This window comes from Petaurus breviceps, unplaced genomic scaffold, assembly GCF_028583685.1.
Source record: "Petaurus breviceps papuanus isolate PSGF00001 unplaced genomic scaffold, PetGlider_PUasm1.0 128, whole genome shotgun sequence".
Classification (NCBI taxonomy): domain Eukaryota; kingdom Metazoa; phylum Chordata; class Mammalia; order Diprotodontia; family Petauridae; genus Petaurus; species Petaurus breviceps.
In genome coordinates, this window is record NW_027185664.1 from 7,022,888 (window position 1) to 7,041,900 (window position 19,013).

The 19,013-nt window shown below is 35.3% G+C and overlaps 1 protein-coding gene across 3 annotated transcripts in view; it reads right to left on the minus strand.

Annotated features, from left to right (window-relative positions):
* Nucleotides 1–19,013, minus strand: part of LOC138171962 (WD repeat-containing protein 7) — a 492,039-nt gene that overhangs the window by 99,893 nt on the left and 373,133 nt on the right. For all 3 annotated transcript variants that reach the window (XM_069101570.1, XM_069101552.1, XM_069101560.1), the window contains 3 exons: nt 14,800–14,917; nt 10,982–11,131; nt 6,172–6,254 (listed from right to left, as the gene is read on the minus strand). In XM_069101570.1, the coding sequence (XP_068957671.1) occupies nt 6,172–6,254; nt 10,982–11,131; nt 14,800–14,917 (351 nt within the window). The remainder of the gene's footprint in view (nt 1–6,171; nt 6,255–10,981; nt 11,132–14,799; nt 14,918–19,013) is intronic.

Genomic DNA, 19,013 nt, shown 5'->3' on the forward strand with positions numbered 1-19,013 from the left:
TTATGGCATGGCCATGCATGCACAGTAGCCCAACATGAGCTCTCAATAGGTAACACCGAAATCTGAGAATGCTGCAATCATACCAATCCCCTCAAGTCTCCTGTTTATTTTATTTTATTGGGGAGGAGATGAGTTTTATAGTTTTGAGGATATTATATTATTAATATCACAGATGCTATGATAAAATTTACTTAGAAATATCTGTCCTTCAGACTGAAAGATACTACAGTGCCTTTTAGACAATCATCAGGGAGACAACATACTAGCACACATTTCAATGAGATTCCAGAAAAATGAAATGGTAGCAACACTAAATGACAGATACATCAAAATTATTTCACTTGCTATTCTAAAGTAGTTAATATCATAATGTTATCCTGTTATATTACATATGGTAACTCTTGGCCTGATTATGTATGCTACCAAATTAACTCAGAAGAGAATGCAATGTTGTTCCTTTGTCTTTTAAGAAGAGTATGTAATTCCCATATAACAATGAAAATCTATTTGTCATACAGATGAAAAGTCCTTGACAGTAGAAGCATTTTGTACAACTGGGTTCTGAGTCAGACTATGTGTGCTGTATTCAATCTCAAGGGCATAGAAATCTAAGCAATTTTCTTGTATTATTAATGGAAGTCACTGTATTATTAATAATATGCCTGGAACTAAAATGTAAATTATTAGGACACATTTAAATCTATGTCTACAATACTTGGACATAACACTGATGTGTTTCTGATATTGTTTTACTGAAATACCACGGAAAATGTTTTTAGGTATAAAAACCAGCTCATAATGACTTACAGATGTCAATACAGAGGTACCTTATTATATAAATGTCTACCATTCACCAAATTAGACTAGGTAATATCTACAGTGACTTGTAAAAAAATTTCCTTAACTACAAAATAAAGTATAGTAATTTGGATATGAAACAACAAGGCTGCTTTGGAAGGTGTTAAAAAGAAACACATGGAGAGATGAAATAGAGTTAATAATTCTGCAGAGATGACGCCCCTCAATTTGGGGATTATTCATGCTTTCCCTTCTTTCTTTTCTCAGCTGCTCACCTTTTGGATATATCTCTGTTCACAGAACCTTGACCACAGTATACATAAGAAGTACAAGTAAGAGGTGCTAAAACTCAAGCACGTCAGTTTTAATTTTTATCATAAGCCTCAGTTATAGGGTTTGATGGAGAAAGGAAGTGACAGCTCCTGGCCAGTGTTGTTTTGGAGTTATCTACAGATTTCAATTATTCACGCTATTCCTATTTTGTGTCACCACAGAGAGTCAAAGGCTGTTACACGCTTATGCTGAAGTCAAATCGTGGGATTGTTTTCCTGAGAGTTACTCTAAAACAGAGGCGCTGAAACTTGTCCATAGTAGTAGAGCCCTTCAATTTTAACGGAACTTTGGCAGAACCTTTATAAAATCCTCTAGAATTATCACTGTGAGAGTCAACTAATACAATATACGGTTCATTAAAACGAATAACTTTGGTTGTTTCAGGATTTCTTGAAGAACAGTTGAGAATTAACATTCTAAAACCATACATTTTAAATGGCCTGGATAAGAATGGTTTTACCCAGAGAATAAAAGGTGAGGAAATGACAATAATTCGGATTACATTACAATTAAAATATAAGCATATGATTGAATGACTTGAGCTCGCTGGTAGAAGTCTAATGCTTAGAAATGATAATCCCGTGTTCTCTCATCCATTTCCATGTCCAAATAAAAACAATCACAAAAACCTCTAAAAATGTAAAAATAACTGGAATATTTAACTTGCACTATCCCTTCTCCTTTAGGCTTGAATTTCTTGTTGTTAGTTTAATTAAATGGATTTGATTGGGGCAGGGGAGGGGGGAAGAGAAGCCACTATGGAATCAAATTACAAAGTGATTCGTTAATTATGACCAAACTCTAAATTCAGTAACACAAAAATCAATTCCATTTATATCAATGACAATTTAAAACACCAAGCAATATGATGAAAATTTGCTTATACAAAACACTGCAACTTCACATGCAATCTAAGACATGATTGCTACACTGTTAGGAGTATATGAAGAAAATCTTGGCGGAATTGTGATTTTAAAGCTACAAAATTATGATTTTTAAAAGTGAACACACAACAATTTTTCCACTAAGTAGCATTTAAGTAAGCAGGACCATTTTCATGCAATAGGTCATATTTTTCCACATCTCTCTTACACAGATATTGTTTCCTCTGCTGGGAATATCACTCAATACACCCTGAAACCAGCCTCTGTTGAAATTTTACTTATTCAAAATTGAACCTCCTCCATGAAGTCTTACTTGATCTCTTTACTCTTTGCTACTCTTCCATAACATTATGTCTTTTACAGTAGGTATATTTTTCTACATGTTGTAATTGTCTTATATATCTTTGTATCCTTCACTACCTTATCCTTCATGTTTTCAAATGTTAAATTATTGAAAAAACAACTCTAGATAACAAAACAATCCGGATTACTTGATATCTTAGTGATCTTGTGACTAGGCAGCAGTCCTTAGTTCTATATATGGGAAGATAAAAGATTATAATAGATCTTACAGACTTCTGTGTTATATATTAACTTATATTCAAATTAACAGAAACATAAATTTTGTCCACAGTAATCTACAATGTTTACTTTTATTGCCCAATTGTGAAATTATTCTTGAGAATAAAATACATGAGAATAAAAATACCCTACATTTTAAATTATAAGTACTTTCAAATATATGTTATTTCTGCTTAATGTGTAAATATGTATATATATAAAATTTTTATTTTCAGATGATTTTCTAAGAGATAAGAAATGAAAATGAAACTACCCTTCTACTTTATAATCTACCTTTGGCATATGTTTATAATACACAATGCTAGTAACTACCATTATGGAGGATAGCCTAAGCTATAAATGGAGACAACTAAAACACTTTTAAAGAGCATAAGATATACAAGGATTTAAAGAATAAATACTGTATGGGAGGATCTAATCAGCTATATAGTCAGTTTCTCTATGCTGCTTATAAATTTAGATTTAATATGAAGTTTTTGTGAATAAAGACTGTTACTTTAGCTAAAAGTTGATAAAGGACATAGTGATGGGATACGCACAGTATTCTTTCAATTGTTTTCAGTCTCGTTTTTGCCCTAGTTCAGATGACCGGAACAGAAACAGGGCAGTGTAATGGAAAGTGTTGGACTCTGATTTAGGAGACACAGGTCTTAGTTCCACCTCTATCATTTACTAGCTGTGTGATCTTGGTCAAGTCCCTTAACTTCTGAAAGACTGTTTTTTTTTTTCATTTGTAATATATTACTATTTATAATACTACTATTCATGCTATCTACTTGTAAATGACTTGTCAGGAAAGAATTTTGCCAACCTATATATAAGTGTGAGCTATATAAGTACAATATATAAATAAGTTATTGTCATTTTAACTTCATCATTTAATGTTTATGCTACTCATTTAACATTTAGCAAATGTGACTGTGTATTATTAGTTTTCTATTTTAACCCTCTCTCCCTAAGTAGGTTATAAACTATTTTGAGGCAAACACCATGCTCATACTTTAATGAATTTGTCAAATGATCCCAGAAATGATGAGCTGTCAGATTCATGTGCTGGTCTAAGTCATGAAACATTTTGGCTTGAGTTTAATCTTATCTGTACCTGACAAAATTGAGGAAAAACATCTAAAATGTCTATGTTGAATATACTAACCTTAGAGATACATCTTTCTTCTCAATATCCAAACAGATGCTCAATATGTACAGACTTAAATGAGCACAAGACTTTACATGGTCATGTGTGCATGTGCACGCACATGTGTGTGCTATCTATATCCTGTTTCTACCTAGCTGTTTGCACTTTGCCTCCCCCATTAGACTGTGAGCTCTCTGAGAGTAGGGACTGGGTGTTTTGCCTTTCTCTGTACTTAGCTCAGCATTTGAATGATATGTGACATGGAGAAAATCTATGAACTATCAGTTCCATGATAGCAGGAACTATGTCTTAGCTAAACTCTTCATTTCTCCCCCCAGGTAACACAGTGCTCTCTAACAAGAGTTGTTTAATAAATATTTGTTGAATGACTAAATAAAAACCAAAGAATTCTTACAATGAGAAATTAGGGATGATGGAGGCATCCTAAGGAGTTACTCCAAGAAGATAGGTCACTTGCTTAACTATGTTTAGTCTAAGTCTAAAATGTTATTACTAAATAACTCAAAGCCTAATTTAAAAATCCTTTATAACCATTTTCCTATTCTCACTTAACATTTACTTTATTTAGAAAATAGTCAATTTGGAAAACATGAACTAAAAATTTCCTAAAAAACTCACCAGTTACAATATATCTCATATTCTTTGTACAAGAAGCAAAACTGCTCCATTATAACATTAAAGGAAAATTTATTTTCTTATATTCGAATATACCTATGTATCACCCATTATGAAAAAAATTTGGAAAAATATTTTGAGACAATACAAAACTATAATGGAAAAGCTGCCATTTTCTTTTAAAATATTTCTCTTTTGGGGCAGCCAGATAGCACAGCAAGTAAGAGCACCGGTGTAAGGGTTATGGGATTTAAAGATCTTCCATGCATAGCAGGAAGGGGCGGAGCAAGAGGAAGCAGAAGCCAAGCTAGAGTTCCTGCGGTGGCTAGCAGTGGCGGCGACGGCGGCAGCAGCAGCAGAGGTAGCGGCAGTGGCAGCACGAAGCCCTTTTTGAGTCAGCCAGAATTTCTGCTAAGGACTCCTGCTGAGGACTGCCAGGGGCTGCTGGGAGCACGCTTCCTGGACGCTGGGTGGTTGCTGTGAGTGGGGAGAGGAGGACCTTTGCCTGAGGTAGCCTGTTCTGTTTTAAAGGCTTGAGAATGTGGGTGCTTTCTACTTTATCTACCTGTGCCAATGTCATAACTACTCTGATGGCTTTCACTTTCTGGTTTTGGGACTCAGTCTTTTGGTATCTTAATAAATTTTCTAGTTTATTTCCCCAAATGGCAAACCTGATGTATTTTGTGATGGATAATTATATCAGCATATCTGTAATTTCCATAGGCATTGTGTATATGGCATTGCTGATACAACCGGCCCCAGTGTTGGGATGACCTGGGATTAAACCCAGGCTCAGACACTTAGCACCACACCCAGAAATAACGGGCCGTGTAACTTTGAACAAGTTACTTAACCCCAATTGCTTAAAAAAAAAAAATATATATATATATATATATATATATATATTTCTCTTTTAACTTTTTTGCTTCCATAAGCTAGAAAGAACAGCAAACTAGAGGGACAAGGATGGATGTGAAGCCAGAAAAAAGAAAGTTTAGAGAACAGTGTTACAGAGTTAAGACATGAAAATTAATGATAATAAATATACTCATATGGTTGGACACATTTTAGGAGGGCAAGAAACAAAATGTGTCTAATTACAATTGAATGCCAATTTTGAGAGGTTTTAAAGTTAACTTCAATATTGTTAATTTAGTGCCATTTTTACTTAAAATCTCTATGCAGACAGGCTGTTCTTTCATAAATGGATCTAAAGACAGCTTTGAAAGCAAAAAAAAAAAGCTAATGCTGACAGGTTCCCTTTTAAAATTAGGAAATTTGCTTCGGGTTGGATGTGTTTATGGAAATAAGTATAACTATATACATACAGTGATTATAGGCATGTATTCAACATAAGTTTTCTTTGAATGCAAATAGAAATAGGTTTTGCAACATAAAATAAGATTAAATATGATAGAATTAAAATAACAATTTTGGCCTTGGCATTGATTACTGCTTGACATTTTGTATGTAGAATTCACTGGTGAAAAAATGAGGTGGAGATCGGAATACTGACAGAAGAAAACTTGTCATTTTACTAGGAATGTATTTAGCAAGTAATTTTAAAAGAAGACTGACACTAATCTTTCAGGAATGTTTCCTTCTAGCTCCTGAGGAACAGATATCAGAATATGGATACAGTCAACACATACCCTATCTTTTCTATGTCTTAAAAGCAAAATTCTGATTTAAAACATGTTAGATATCATAATGCCCTAATTTCTAATCAGATTAGACTAATAAAACACAAAGTGTAAAAAGCTATTACATTGCACATAATTATTTTATTAAAGATTTCTTTACCTGCAGATGGCTGGGAAACATTCTTGAAGTCCCTTCTTTTTAACTAATGATCCTTCAAGACAGTACATTATAATGTCCATAACCTTTGGGAGGAAAAGTCAAAGATCTGACATTATTTTCAAATAACTAATTTTCTTTTTAAAAAAACTTATTTAATTCCTACTTTTCCCACTTTTTAATGTTTATGATTTTAAAAAAGTCTTTGAAATATTTTGTTTTTATGTTACATTTACCAATCACACTAAAGTGAGAGGTAACAAAGTAAAACAAGTAAAAGTAACAGTATCATTGACCCCCATTGAAAGTACATGCAACATTCCACATCTGTACCACTCAAAGAAAATTTCCTCATTGGCTGTATACAAAAATCTAAATGTCTCATCTTAAAACCTCTTTGTCATGGAAAGCATCAATGTTACCTAAAACCATAGATGATCATTGTATTGATCATAATTATTACAACTTCAAAGCTATTGGCCTTTCCCATATTGTTATTGTGCAAATTGTTCTCTTCGTACAATTTTCATCAGTTTTTAAAGTCTTCAAAATTATTCATTTTTATATTTATATTATACTATAAATTGATCTTATATTTCTGTTTACTGCTCTTTGACTCAGTTCATTTAAGTCTTTCCATGTCTCTCTGAAATCATCTATTTCCCTCTTTCTTACAGGACAATTCCATTACATTCATATACTACAATAACTTATTCAACCACTGTTTGATAGATGGACATCCCCTTAGTTTCCAGTTTTTGTTTGTTCATCACAAAAAAAAAAGTTGCTGTAAATTTTTTTTTGTACATATAGCACTTCTTCCTCTTTCTCTGGCCTCTTGTGCGTACAGGAATGGTCAAAAGGCAAGTACCATCCAGTAACGTTCTGTGGATCATGCTAAATCACTTCCCAGAATGGCTGCACACACTAACAGGAACACAGCTGTTCATCAATCATAGCTATTTTCCCATGGAAAAATTATACTAATATGTACAATTTTCCTTTTTTGTCACATGTGCCAATCTTTTTTTTTTAATGCTTTATTAACTTCTGATTTTCATCATCCATTTCCGCCAGATTTTGAGTTACAAATTTTCTCCCCATTTTTCCCCTACCCACCCCTCAAAAATAGCAGTCCCACAGGATATCCCCTCTTACAATCTGCTCTCTCCCATATTTTCTCCCATACCCCTTTTGACTTTTCCAGGGGGTCTCTATGCCCCAGTGCCTGTATATCTTATTTCCCAATTACATGTAAGATGGTATTAATAATAGTATGTCATATATATATGTATATATATTTTAATATTTGATTTTAAAACTTTCAATTCCAGATTCATTGCCTTCCTCCCTTGTCACCCACCCTTACTGGGAAGGTAAGCAGTTCAGTATAGGTGGTACATGTGTGCCTAATGTAAAACAATAACATAGTAGATGTATTGTAAAAGACTAACTATATTTCCCTCCCTCCGATCCCACCTCCCACTTGTTCTATTCTCTACTTTGATCCCATCCCTTTTCAAAAGTGGGTGCTTCCAACTTGCCATCCCCCCAGCCCGCCCTCCCTTCCATCATCCCCCCTCTCATCCCCTCCCCCCCACTCTCCTGGAGGGTGAAATGCCCTATTTAGTGTGTATTTCATTCCCTCCTCAAGCCAGATTCAATGGGAATAAGGTTGACCCATTCCCTGTTGCCTTCCTATTATTCCCCTCCATTGTAACCATTTTCCCTTGCCTCTTCTGTATGAGATAGTTTACCCCATTCTGTCTCTCCCCATCTCCTCTCATTATATTCCTCTCACCTCTTAATTTCACCTTTTAAGTATCATCCCTTCCTGTTAAATTGGTCCTGTGCCCTCTATCTATGTATACCTGTAAACATATATACATATATTCACATATGTATTCATATGCCCACATACTCTCATATACAGACATATATATATATATATATATATATATATATATATAAAGCCTTAAATTACTGAGAAAAGTTTTATAAGCTACAATTTTTGTTTTTCCATGTAGGAATCTTAATAGTTCAACTTTGATAAGTTCCTTATGATTTCTTTTCCCTGTTTACCTTCTCATGCTTCTCTTACTTCTTGTATCTGAATGTCAAATTTTCTATTCAACTCTGGTTTTTTTTCAGCAAGAATGCTTGAAAGTCCTCTATTCCACTGAATGACCTTATTTTCCCCTGAAACATGATGCTCAGTTTTTCTGGGTAGGTGACTCTTGGTTTTAATTCCAGCTCCTTTGACCTCCGGAATATTATATTCCAAGACCTTTGATCCTTCAGTGTAGACGCTGCCAGATCCTGGGTTATACTGATTGTGTTTCCACAATATTCAAATTGTTTCTTCCTGGCTGCTTGTAATATTCTCTCCTTAATCTGGGAATTCTGGAACCTGGCTATAATATTCCTAGGAGTTTTCTTTTTGGGATCTTTTTCAGGAGGTGATCAGTGGATTCTTTCAACCTCTATTTTGCCCTCTGGTACTAAAACATCGGAGCCGTTTTCTTTGAGAACTTCGTGGAGGATGATTTCTAGGTTCTTACTTTGGTCATGGCTTTCAGGCAGTCCAATAATTTTTAAATTCTCTCTCCTGGACCTATTTTCCAAGTCAGTGGTTTTTCCCATGAGATATTTCACATTGCCTTCTATTCTTTCATTTGTTTGGATCTGTTTAACAGCATCTTGATTTCTCATAAAGTCATTAGCTTCCATTTGCTCCAATCTAATTCTGAAGAAATGACTCTCCTCATTGAGCTTTTGAGATTCTTTTTCCATCAGGAAAATTCAGCTTCTTAAGGCATTCTTCTCCTCATTGGCTTTTTGAGCCGCCTTTGCCATTTGAGTTAGTCTGTTTTTTAAGGTATTTTTTTCTTCAGTCAGGCTGTTGACTCTCATTTCATAATTTTCTTGCAGCATTCTCATTTCTCTTCCCAATTTTTCCTCCACTTCTCTTATCTGCTTCTTAAGGTCCTCTATGGCCTGTAACCAGCTTGTATTTTCCTTTGAAGCTTTTGGTGCAGGAGTTATGACTTCACTGTTTTCCTCCTGTTCCATGCTTTGCTCCTTTTTGTCCCCAAAATAGGAGTGTATTGTTGGAATCTTCTGTCTGCTTTGTTTCCTTTGCCTGGTCATGTCACCCCTCAGTCACTTGACCCCTGGGCTTTTTGCCACAGTAGGCCTCTGCCACCAGACAGGGGAGCTTTTGTCCCAAACGCTGGGGATTTCTCAGCTGCCAGAGGTATTAGATGGGTGCCCTCTCTGAGGTCTCCACACGCTTTGGCAAGCTGGACACACACCCCAGGACCTCCACCCTAGACTGCAATCCAGATCCAAGCAGGTTAAAGCAAGAGTGATTACCCCTCAGACTGCTGCTTGGTCCCGCTACACTCTGCAGGCCAGGAGCTGAAGCTGTCACGTGACACTGGCTGGCTGTGCCCCCCTCTCAGCGGCTTCTCGCCCCAAGGGTAAAAGCCACGCACTCCACTTACTGGTCCCAAAGTCCAGACTGCACTGACCTCTTACTCTGTCCTTCGCATCTATGTGTTGATAAATCTGGAAATGGCCACAGCTGCTGCTGACCTGGAGTCCCTCTGGCCAGCGGCTGGTCAGGCCCACCCTAGGGCTAAAGCCTTGGCGTGGGGCTGGGCTCAGCTCCCAGAGCACCGTGCTGGATTCCTGCTGACCTGCTGGGCTGTCCTCAGCGGGAGGTTAGCTTCTCTGTGTCATTTTGTGGGTTCTGCAGCTCCAAAGTTTGTTTAGAGTCCTCTTTTTACATGGATTGGGGAAGGTGGAAGCCGGAGCCGTGGGAAGGTCATGCTTCTACTGTGCCATCTTGGCTCTGCCCCCCACCTGTACCAATCTTATGAATATGAGGTAGAATATCTCAGTATTGCTTTATTTTGCATTTCTCTAATTAGTAGTGATTTGGAGCATTTTTTCATATGGTTACAGGTGGCCTGGGCTGCTTCCCTTGAGAATTATTTGTTCTGGTCTATAGATCATTTATCAATTGGAGAATGGCTCTTATCCTTATAAATATGAATCAATTCCTTATATAGCATATCATGCCAAATCTACATATAAATTCAGATAAACTTGCAGTAAAGATCTTTTTCCCAATTATTATCCTATTTTACAAAAACTGCTTGAAAAACTGGACAGTATGGTAGAAATTAGATTTAGCCCAATGCTTCACAGCTTATACAAAGATAAGCTCTCAGGGGCTATATAAAAGAAGCATGAAAAATTAGAGAAATAGAGAAAACATTAACTACTAGATTTATAGGTAGAAGAAAAGTTCATGACCAAACAAGTGATGAAGAGAATCACAGAACATAAGTGGATTATTTTGATTATATAAAATTTAAAAACTTCTGTAGAAGCATATTCAATAAAGTTAAGATTAAAGAGGAATGCATGTTAACTTTTGAGGTCAGTTATTTACAGATTGGTATAAGCAGCAGAAAGAGTTGTACTTTATGAATAGGTACTGTATTTGTTTTGTTTTACTTACAAAGGTGGATGTACATGAGAAAATTGCATTGAAAAATTACTCTGGTCTAGCTTTAGCCCATAAACGGAACTATAAATGGAAATTGTCAGTTACTTTGTTTAAACTAGAAGTTTAAACAATAAAAAATTCAGTAATGATAGGACATTCAAAGGACTACAACCACTTCCAGAAGTTGATATGAACTCTAAATATTACATACTAGGAGGAAAACGCAGTTGGCTGCATTATATTGTACTGAATATTTGTTATCTTTTTATTTATTGGGGAAATTTATGATAATACCTCAACCAGGAGATCAACAACATCTGTGGGCATTTTTTCAATAAGGATTTCAATGACTCTCAGGATCTCCCCTTTAGCTCGAGCAAGAGTTGTAGTGTGGATATTTTGCTGTGACTGGGTGTTCGCTGCTAGAGCAGTATGCCTATGTACCTACAAAAAGGATGAGAAAATATTATATTGGTCACTCTATTCATATTTCATTCAATCTTATATTTCTCTATAGGTTTCTGCTTACATATTATTAAACCTTTTGACAAAAAAGCAGCAAAAACGTAATAAAAACATCTAGCATATATAGCACTTTGAGATTTGTAAAGCACTTTACAAATATTATCTGATTTTATTCTCATAACTCTTGGAGGCACATGTTATTATTATTCCCTTTTTACAGATGAGGAAACTGAGGTAGAGAGAGGGTAAGTGATTTGCCCAGAGTCACAAAGCTAGCAAGTATACAAGAAACATCTGCTAGATTTGGACTTAGGTCTTCCTGGCTCAACATTTTCCAGGTCCTCTTGCTGCCTCTTTGGGTTAGGTAAGGAAGTATTTAAAAATTCACCTAATAAAAATTGCTAACTTCCACAGTATTATATGATTTACTAAGCAATATTAACAAAAGACAATTTTTATGCCTACCATTTATATGGCTAACACAGAACCAAACATACAAAAAAAAACATAAAAAAAATAGATAGGCAATGCTGAATACCTTCATTTTAGTGTCTGTGTACATTTCACATGAAAATGTATTGGTGAAAAACCTTTCTATGAACTAGTGAAATTATGAAACGTTATACACCTATAATACATTAATGTACATTACACATGCCATACACATACAGAGATGTCAGCACATACTAATACTATTTACCATAGAAGAGGATTGACTATAAGGTATAGCTGTCTTGGATTTTAGCCAGAGGTGTGGGGTTTTTAAGGACACGTCAAATTTAATATGAATTATAAGAAGGTATCAGTATATTACATGTATTTATTAAGGTTAAATATAAAATAGAAGGCAATGGTTACATTAAACAGAAAACATTATTTAAGTGAAAGCAACAGCTCACTTTTGTATAGTACCTTAAAAGATACAGTGTTTTATCAACAACCATCAGAGGGTACTGGGTATTAGCAAAATAGTACAAGTCCTAAGACTCCCACTTTACAGATGAGGAAAGTGAAGCTCATAAAGGTTAACTGACTTATCCATAGTTACATAGTTGCAAAGCCAGGATTTAAATTCTATTCTTCTGATTTCAAATCCAGTGATTTTTCGACTATATGCTACAATGCCTCTTTTTTTTTTAAATTTGAATCTACCTCCCTGATATCTCTTCCTATATAGCATGTAGCAGGAAAACCAAAGGAGGCGGGACAGAAAGGTAAATCAGAGAGAAAGAAATGCCACCACCTTCTTCAGGGCTCAGGAAAACTATCAGGTTCAGCACCTTCTGTGTTTTACAGAAATTGCACAAACTCATGCCTTTTATCTGTGCTACTTCTTCAAAAATAAGGAAAGAAATTGTGGGTGAACTTGTGTCAGAATGGGCCACAGTTTACTTTGGAAAGGAGAAGGGTGCATGGAAAATAAATAGAGACAGTGCAGTACACTAGAAAGGTGAAATTGCAAATAGGAAACCTGGGTTTGAGGTGTGGTTTGTAAGCCACAATGTCTCTGACCCTCAGTTTCCTTTTCTGTAAAACAGGTATAATATGAGCAGGGACTATCTTTTACATTACTTTGTATTGTAGCCTGGCACATAATAAGCTTGTCGATTTGATTTTACACAATACCTAACTCAGTGTGGTTATGAAGAAAGCACTTTGTGAACCCTAATCCCTTAATTATTAGCAGTTAAATAATTAGTAATTAAGGACTTAATAATTAAGAAGCTTAATTATTAAAATGTAGAAATAACATGGTAAAAACAAAACTATAGGGAGAAATATCTACCCTTTGGTTATATTTACACATACATGTAAACAAGTTCATATTGCATTTTGTTAGCCTAGAGGAAAATGACTGAACCTGTTACCTAAAAGGGTCTCAGTTATTTCCTCTGTAAAATGAGAGGACTGGATTAGATAATCTTTAGAGTGCTCTTGAAGTTCTAATTGGGCAGGCAGGGTGGCACAGTAGATAAGAGTACTGGTTCTGGGAGTCAAGAAGATTCATCTTTGTAAGTTCAAATCTGGCCTCAGACACTTGCTAGCTGGGTGACCCTGGGCAAGTCACTTAACCCTGTTGGCTTCAGTTTCCTCATCTGTAAGAATGACCTGGAAAAGAAAATGGCAAACCTTCCAGTATCTTTGTCATGAAAACCCCAAAGAGGGGGCATTACAAAGAGTTGGACCTGACTAAAACGACTGAACCAATGAATGAAGCTCTAATATGTTGTGATGTTCGTGGAAATACATTTCCATTGCTGACTCTGAATTATATAAGCAAAAAAGGTTTTGTGGGGTGGTGGTCAAGGAGTCACCCTCAAAAGCCAAGAAGACCTGGGCTCAAGACCACTTCTGATACATAGGAACATATGACTCTGATCTAGAAGTCATTCTGTTTAGCAATGAGTTGCTTCTCTAAATTACAGAGAAGGAATTGATCTAAATTGGTAGAGGGAGTTTCCTTATCTGAGAATTCCCCCAAACCAAGGAAATCACAAGCCTTATCCCAGAACTACATTGTTTTCCTCATCAGATGTATACTCCTTGAGGGCAGGGACTGTCATTTGCCTCTTTGGTATTCTCAGTGTAGGCACAACAGAGGTTACTTAAGGTTTGTTTCATGATTGATTACTGATTGACCCTAACCCAGTGAGCTACTGAGTGAGTGTTTAGGTCCATTCAAAAGCTATTTACTGAGTTTCCATATAGAGAAGATCTGGGGGCAGCCCTTAGTTCAAGATCTAAGAATTGGTAAGAGTTGGTACTCCTGAGCGAACTTGTTTAGTTCTTAGAAATCTCTCGACTACTTGAAAAACAACCCAAATTGCACAGCCAACTCAGTAAGTTCATCTTAGCCTATGTAGGACAGCATACCACTTATGAGACAGAAGAAAACCATTTTTAGTATTCTGAATCTTGCCTTTCCTTCCCTTCCTCCCAAACTGCAATCAAATATTTACTGGAAAGATCAATTTTATTGTTCTTTCCTTGAATTTCAGAGAGGTAGTAACATTAGCCCATTATACTATAGCCAATGTTGAGATCAACTCTAGTTTTGACCTATAGCAAAGAAAAACAATTAGTAACTTCAATTATATTTTCATTTACACATCTATTGTCATGGCAAACTAGCTGATTTTAAATAAGCAATTCCATTTTGATTATAAGCAAATCCTTGGTAAGTAAGTTGTTTATATTTCAATTTAACATAATGACTAAGCACATATCTATACAGTACAAGCTAAAATACTAGATTCTCAGGGGACACAAAGGTGAACAATGCATAACCCTTTTTTCATAAGGAAATTATAATCTAAACTGTTTGAATTTAAGGAGTCTTGAGTGTCATGCTAGGAAACCAGAACCAATAAGAAATGTTTGTTTTTTTAAATTACTAACTTTGAGAAAAAGAATGTACACAAAGTGAAATAAATTAATCAGCTAATTTTTTTCTGCCGTAGACATTAACTACTAGTTAGCCTTTAGTGTAAATGAGCTTATTCATTCATCCATATTAATTTCTCTACTTTAGCAATAAATAGTTATTATTCTACAGGTTTAAATTTCAATATTTAAGGACTGAATGTTAAAATCAAAGTATTCTTTTGGAGAGAGAGGCTCAGGAATTACTCAAAAACTCCTCTTACCTCCTTGGCAATAGTTGTGATAAAGGCGGGTGGTCTGGCAGTGGCAATGAGTGAGAGGGCATGTCTTGCAGAGCGGGCAGAGTCAGCTGCTGGGCTCAGGGGCAGCCCCATTGTGATGCTAAATGAGGATCAGACAAAAGAGAAAAAAAGAAAGGCATTAGAAATATAGACTGAAAAGATTAGACACAGCTTATAATGTCAGTTCAAGGTCAATGGGAGCACTCAAACAGTTAGAATATAATGGACTGACAACAATGAGCAGTGATTAGGAGTCAGGGTGTTCTAGCATCAAATACAAAATCAAATAATTAACCGTGAAGATTGAAAACAGTGTGTGCATCTGTCCAAACTGTTAAAAAAGCCTTGTTAACAAATTATCAAGCCCTAGAACTGAATAAATATCACAAAGCATAAAATAAGTCAAGAAAGAATGTCCTGAAAAGTTTTTTTTTCTTTTACATTTTCCTTTTTAAACTCAAAGAGAATATATATTCAAAAGTCAGGATTTGAGACATGAAAACCAAAAGTTTTCTAAATAGCATTAATACTCAGATAAACCACCAACAAATGAAAAGGACAAAACTATTTCTGTCATTTGTGATGTTATGAGATGTTCTAAGTAAGACTGGCTTACCTAAACACAATGCTTAGACAACCTGTATTGTTGTTTTTGCTCAAAATACAAGACGTATTTGTAGCAATACATATGGCACAGTAACTGATACTGACATTCTACAGAACAGAAAAGATGAGGCATAAGATATTTTAGGTTGTGGATAAGGAAGGATGCACATTAAAATCAACATCTTCCAATAATGAAAAAATAAATATCACTATTAGCTAGTGAAATGATGATGTGCCAAGTTTCACTGCACCTCTATTTCTCCCAATCAGTTATACTAATGTCAAAGTTAAACATTTTCTTCTCTCTCTGCAACCCTCATTGATCACAATGGCAAATATATAAATCCAAACATGATGACTTCTTTTTAAAGTGCTGGACATAACTGCACATTAATCATATAAGGAATTTTCTTACATAAGGGAAACAAAAAATTTTCTAGCCTATAATATAAATTCATGTTTTAGAAACTATTAGAGATAAATGAAGGACTAAAGAATGCTGCTAAAATGAGGATTCATATCTCAAGCAAATGAACTTTAAAATCTCAAATTATAAAAACTTGCTTCTCCCAAATTTATCTAAGTTTCAACGTTTTTTAACTTTTTTTGTACCAGAAGCATAGCCATTTATAAAGGTGTTCTTTAAAAAAAAAAACCTTTCATAATATTTATTGAAAATGTACTTTTAAAATATACATACAACCACATATATTATTCACATATAATTTAACATAATTAACCTTGCAGATAAAGATATTTATATATAACACTTAGTTATTTTACCCTTCAGATATTTAATGTTCAATATCATTTAAAGTGGAAGAGAAAGGGATAGGAGAAAAATTGTGGAGAGACGGACAAGTGCAACTGAGAAATGAAATAGTGAAAAAAGATCTTTTCAATACAAAAGGATACTTCTGATTGACTAACAAACATTGGCCTCTCTCAAAAAAGGTGTTAGGTGACTCTCTGATAAGCTTCAGTTTGGTCAACCTTAAAAGACTTTTATAATCTGACCTAAAATTGGTTCAGACCTTTGGACAGCTTCCCTGGGCTTCACCAATTTTAACCCAAATTCAATTCAACAAGTACTAAGTGACTAATATAGAACTAGTATTGTGGTTTGAGTGTTTTATTTGAATTAGTTTAAGTTACTGAGTAGGACAGATCCATGTACAAATGTAAATTTGTAAAACTTAACATTTAAAATTGTAAAATTTACAAATGTAAATTTAAAATCACATTTCAAAATAAAAACGTTTTTGAAATTAGCCATGCTAGTATTTCTGTCCATGAATGTGAAGGTCTTGACGGTATTAATAAAGACAAAACACAAAAGAATAATTTAGTATATGGAATTTATAATGTATCCAAAAATATTTAAAACCATAATAAAGTTTCCTAGGCTTCATTTGATGTATTATGTCTACTCCAAGACTCTGAAAGTATTTTGTATATTGTTAGTGTTTGATGAATACTTGTTTTAAAATCTACAAAATTTGTTTCAGAATTAACTGATATTAAAGATAATGTTAACATCATAGAAGCTGATAATTTCTAAGAAACTAAAGTTAAGAAACAAAATCATTCATTATAATAGAGACCCCTTTAAAACAGAGCACCTAAGCAATGCCACTTTGACAGATTTGAGGTCTCCTCCATTTGGGTTGCCCTGCATGGCTGCAGGTCACAACCTACTCATATCTTCCATGACGAACCAGTATCTAACATTGTCCATAAACTTCCCATAAAGGATCTACCCAACATGTCTGAGGCATTTTTCTGGGTCTTCTCATATGTGATGGACAAGAAGAAAGTTCTTGGGCTGTTCACTTGGTACCCACTTGGTACATGACTTTTAGATCTTTTGTTTATGGACATTCCTGTTTTGTGACTAGTACAAATTATGCTACTTCTTGCATGCAAGTTATAATGGAAATATGCTGCAGCCTACATTATACCCATTGTGCATTTTTCTTTTACCCTTCAATTATCTGTAATTCTGATTCTTCTGAAATTGCAGAGTTTCCATAATTTAAAGTCAGGCAATATTATTAGAAAAATATTAGAGATTAAAAGTCTTTTGTAGTAGGGCACAGCTTGAGATCATTGTCAAATATCACTCCACAGCTGTAGGTTCTTGTGTAAGTTCACTGAAAATAATCATCAAACTGATTTTTTAAAAAAATTAACTGGTTTTTATTTTATTTGCCTATATTTTAAATGAATTATTTTGTTATGTAATGCATTAAAACATATGCACCATAAGTTTATTTTAAAAATATTTTTGGGGCGGCCAGGTAGCACAGCAAGTAAGAGCACCAGCTCCAGTGTTGAGAAGACCTGGAGATCGAATCCCGGGCTCGGACACTTAGCACCCACCCAGAAACACCTGGCCTTGTAACCTTGAGCAATTTACTTAACCCCAATTGCTTAGGGGCGGCCAGGTGGCTCAGCAAGTAAGAGCACCGGCTCCAGTGTTGGGACGACCTGGAGATCGAATCCCGGGCTCAGACACTCAGCACCACACCCAGAAATAACTGGCCGTGTAACCTTGAGCAAGTTACTTAACCCCGATTGCTTAAAAAAAATATATATTTTTATAATTACATTTAAATATAATTAGTTTACATTTTATTTGATACATTTAAAAACATTCTTCTGAGAACAGGGTCATTACTTTTACCAGACTGCCAACAGAGTCCATGATACCAGAAAAGATTACCTGCACTGGAGGAATATGATATGTACACAAGTGAGCAAAAATAAAGCATATACATAATCTTACAAAGCACTTTCAAAGGGAAGAGTGCTAATAACCTGGAAGGATCAAGAAAGGTTTCGTGTAAGATTTCACACTGATACTGAGGAAGGATTCTCTTTGAAGGAAAAATCCTGTGAGGTATAGGTGAGCACTCTTTGGGTTTTTTTGTTTTGTTTTGTTCTATTTGCTTTGTTGTTGTTGTTGTTGTTGTTTTGCCTTTTGGAGGGCAAGTGGGGTTAAGTAACTTGCCTAAGGTCACATGGCTAGTTTTGTGTGTGTGTGTGGGTGTTGTGTCTGAGGCTGGAACCAAACTCGTGTCCTTCTGACTCTGGGGCCAGCACTTTACTCACTTGCACCACCTAGCGGCCCAAGCATTCTTTAATATACATGGGAGACTATCTCTATTAAATCAATGAGGTGGGACATGTTATATTACATATGGAGAACATCTAGCAAGACAGTGACTGGAATGGACCCTGCGCTGATGTGGAATAATATGAATTAAACTTGAAAGTGGGAGACAGAGTAAAGGGCTTTAAATGTCAGACTGAGAGGGCTATATTTTGTCCTTTAGTCAAGGGGGGAGTTACAGAGGATTTTTAGTGAGGATGGGGATGGTCACACGATCAGATCTGTTTTATGGATATTAATTTGGCAATTAGTTATGTGAAGGATGGTTTGGAGAAGGAAGAGACTTAGAGCAGGGAGACGAATTAGGAGGTCACTCATTAGACTAGTCTAGGTGAGAGGTAATGAGCACGTACACTAGGGTACAATGGAGAGATGGAGTAGATGCAAGAGATGTTGTGGAGTTAGATGGAGAAGA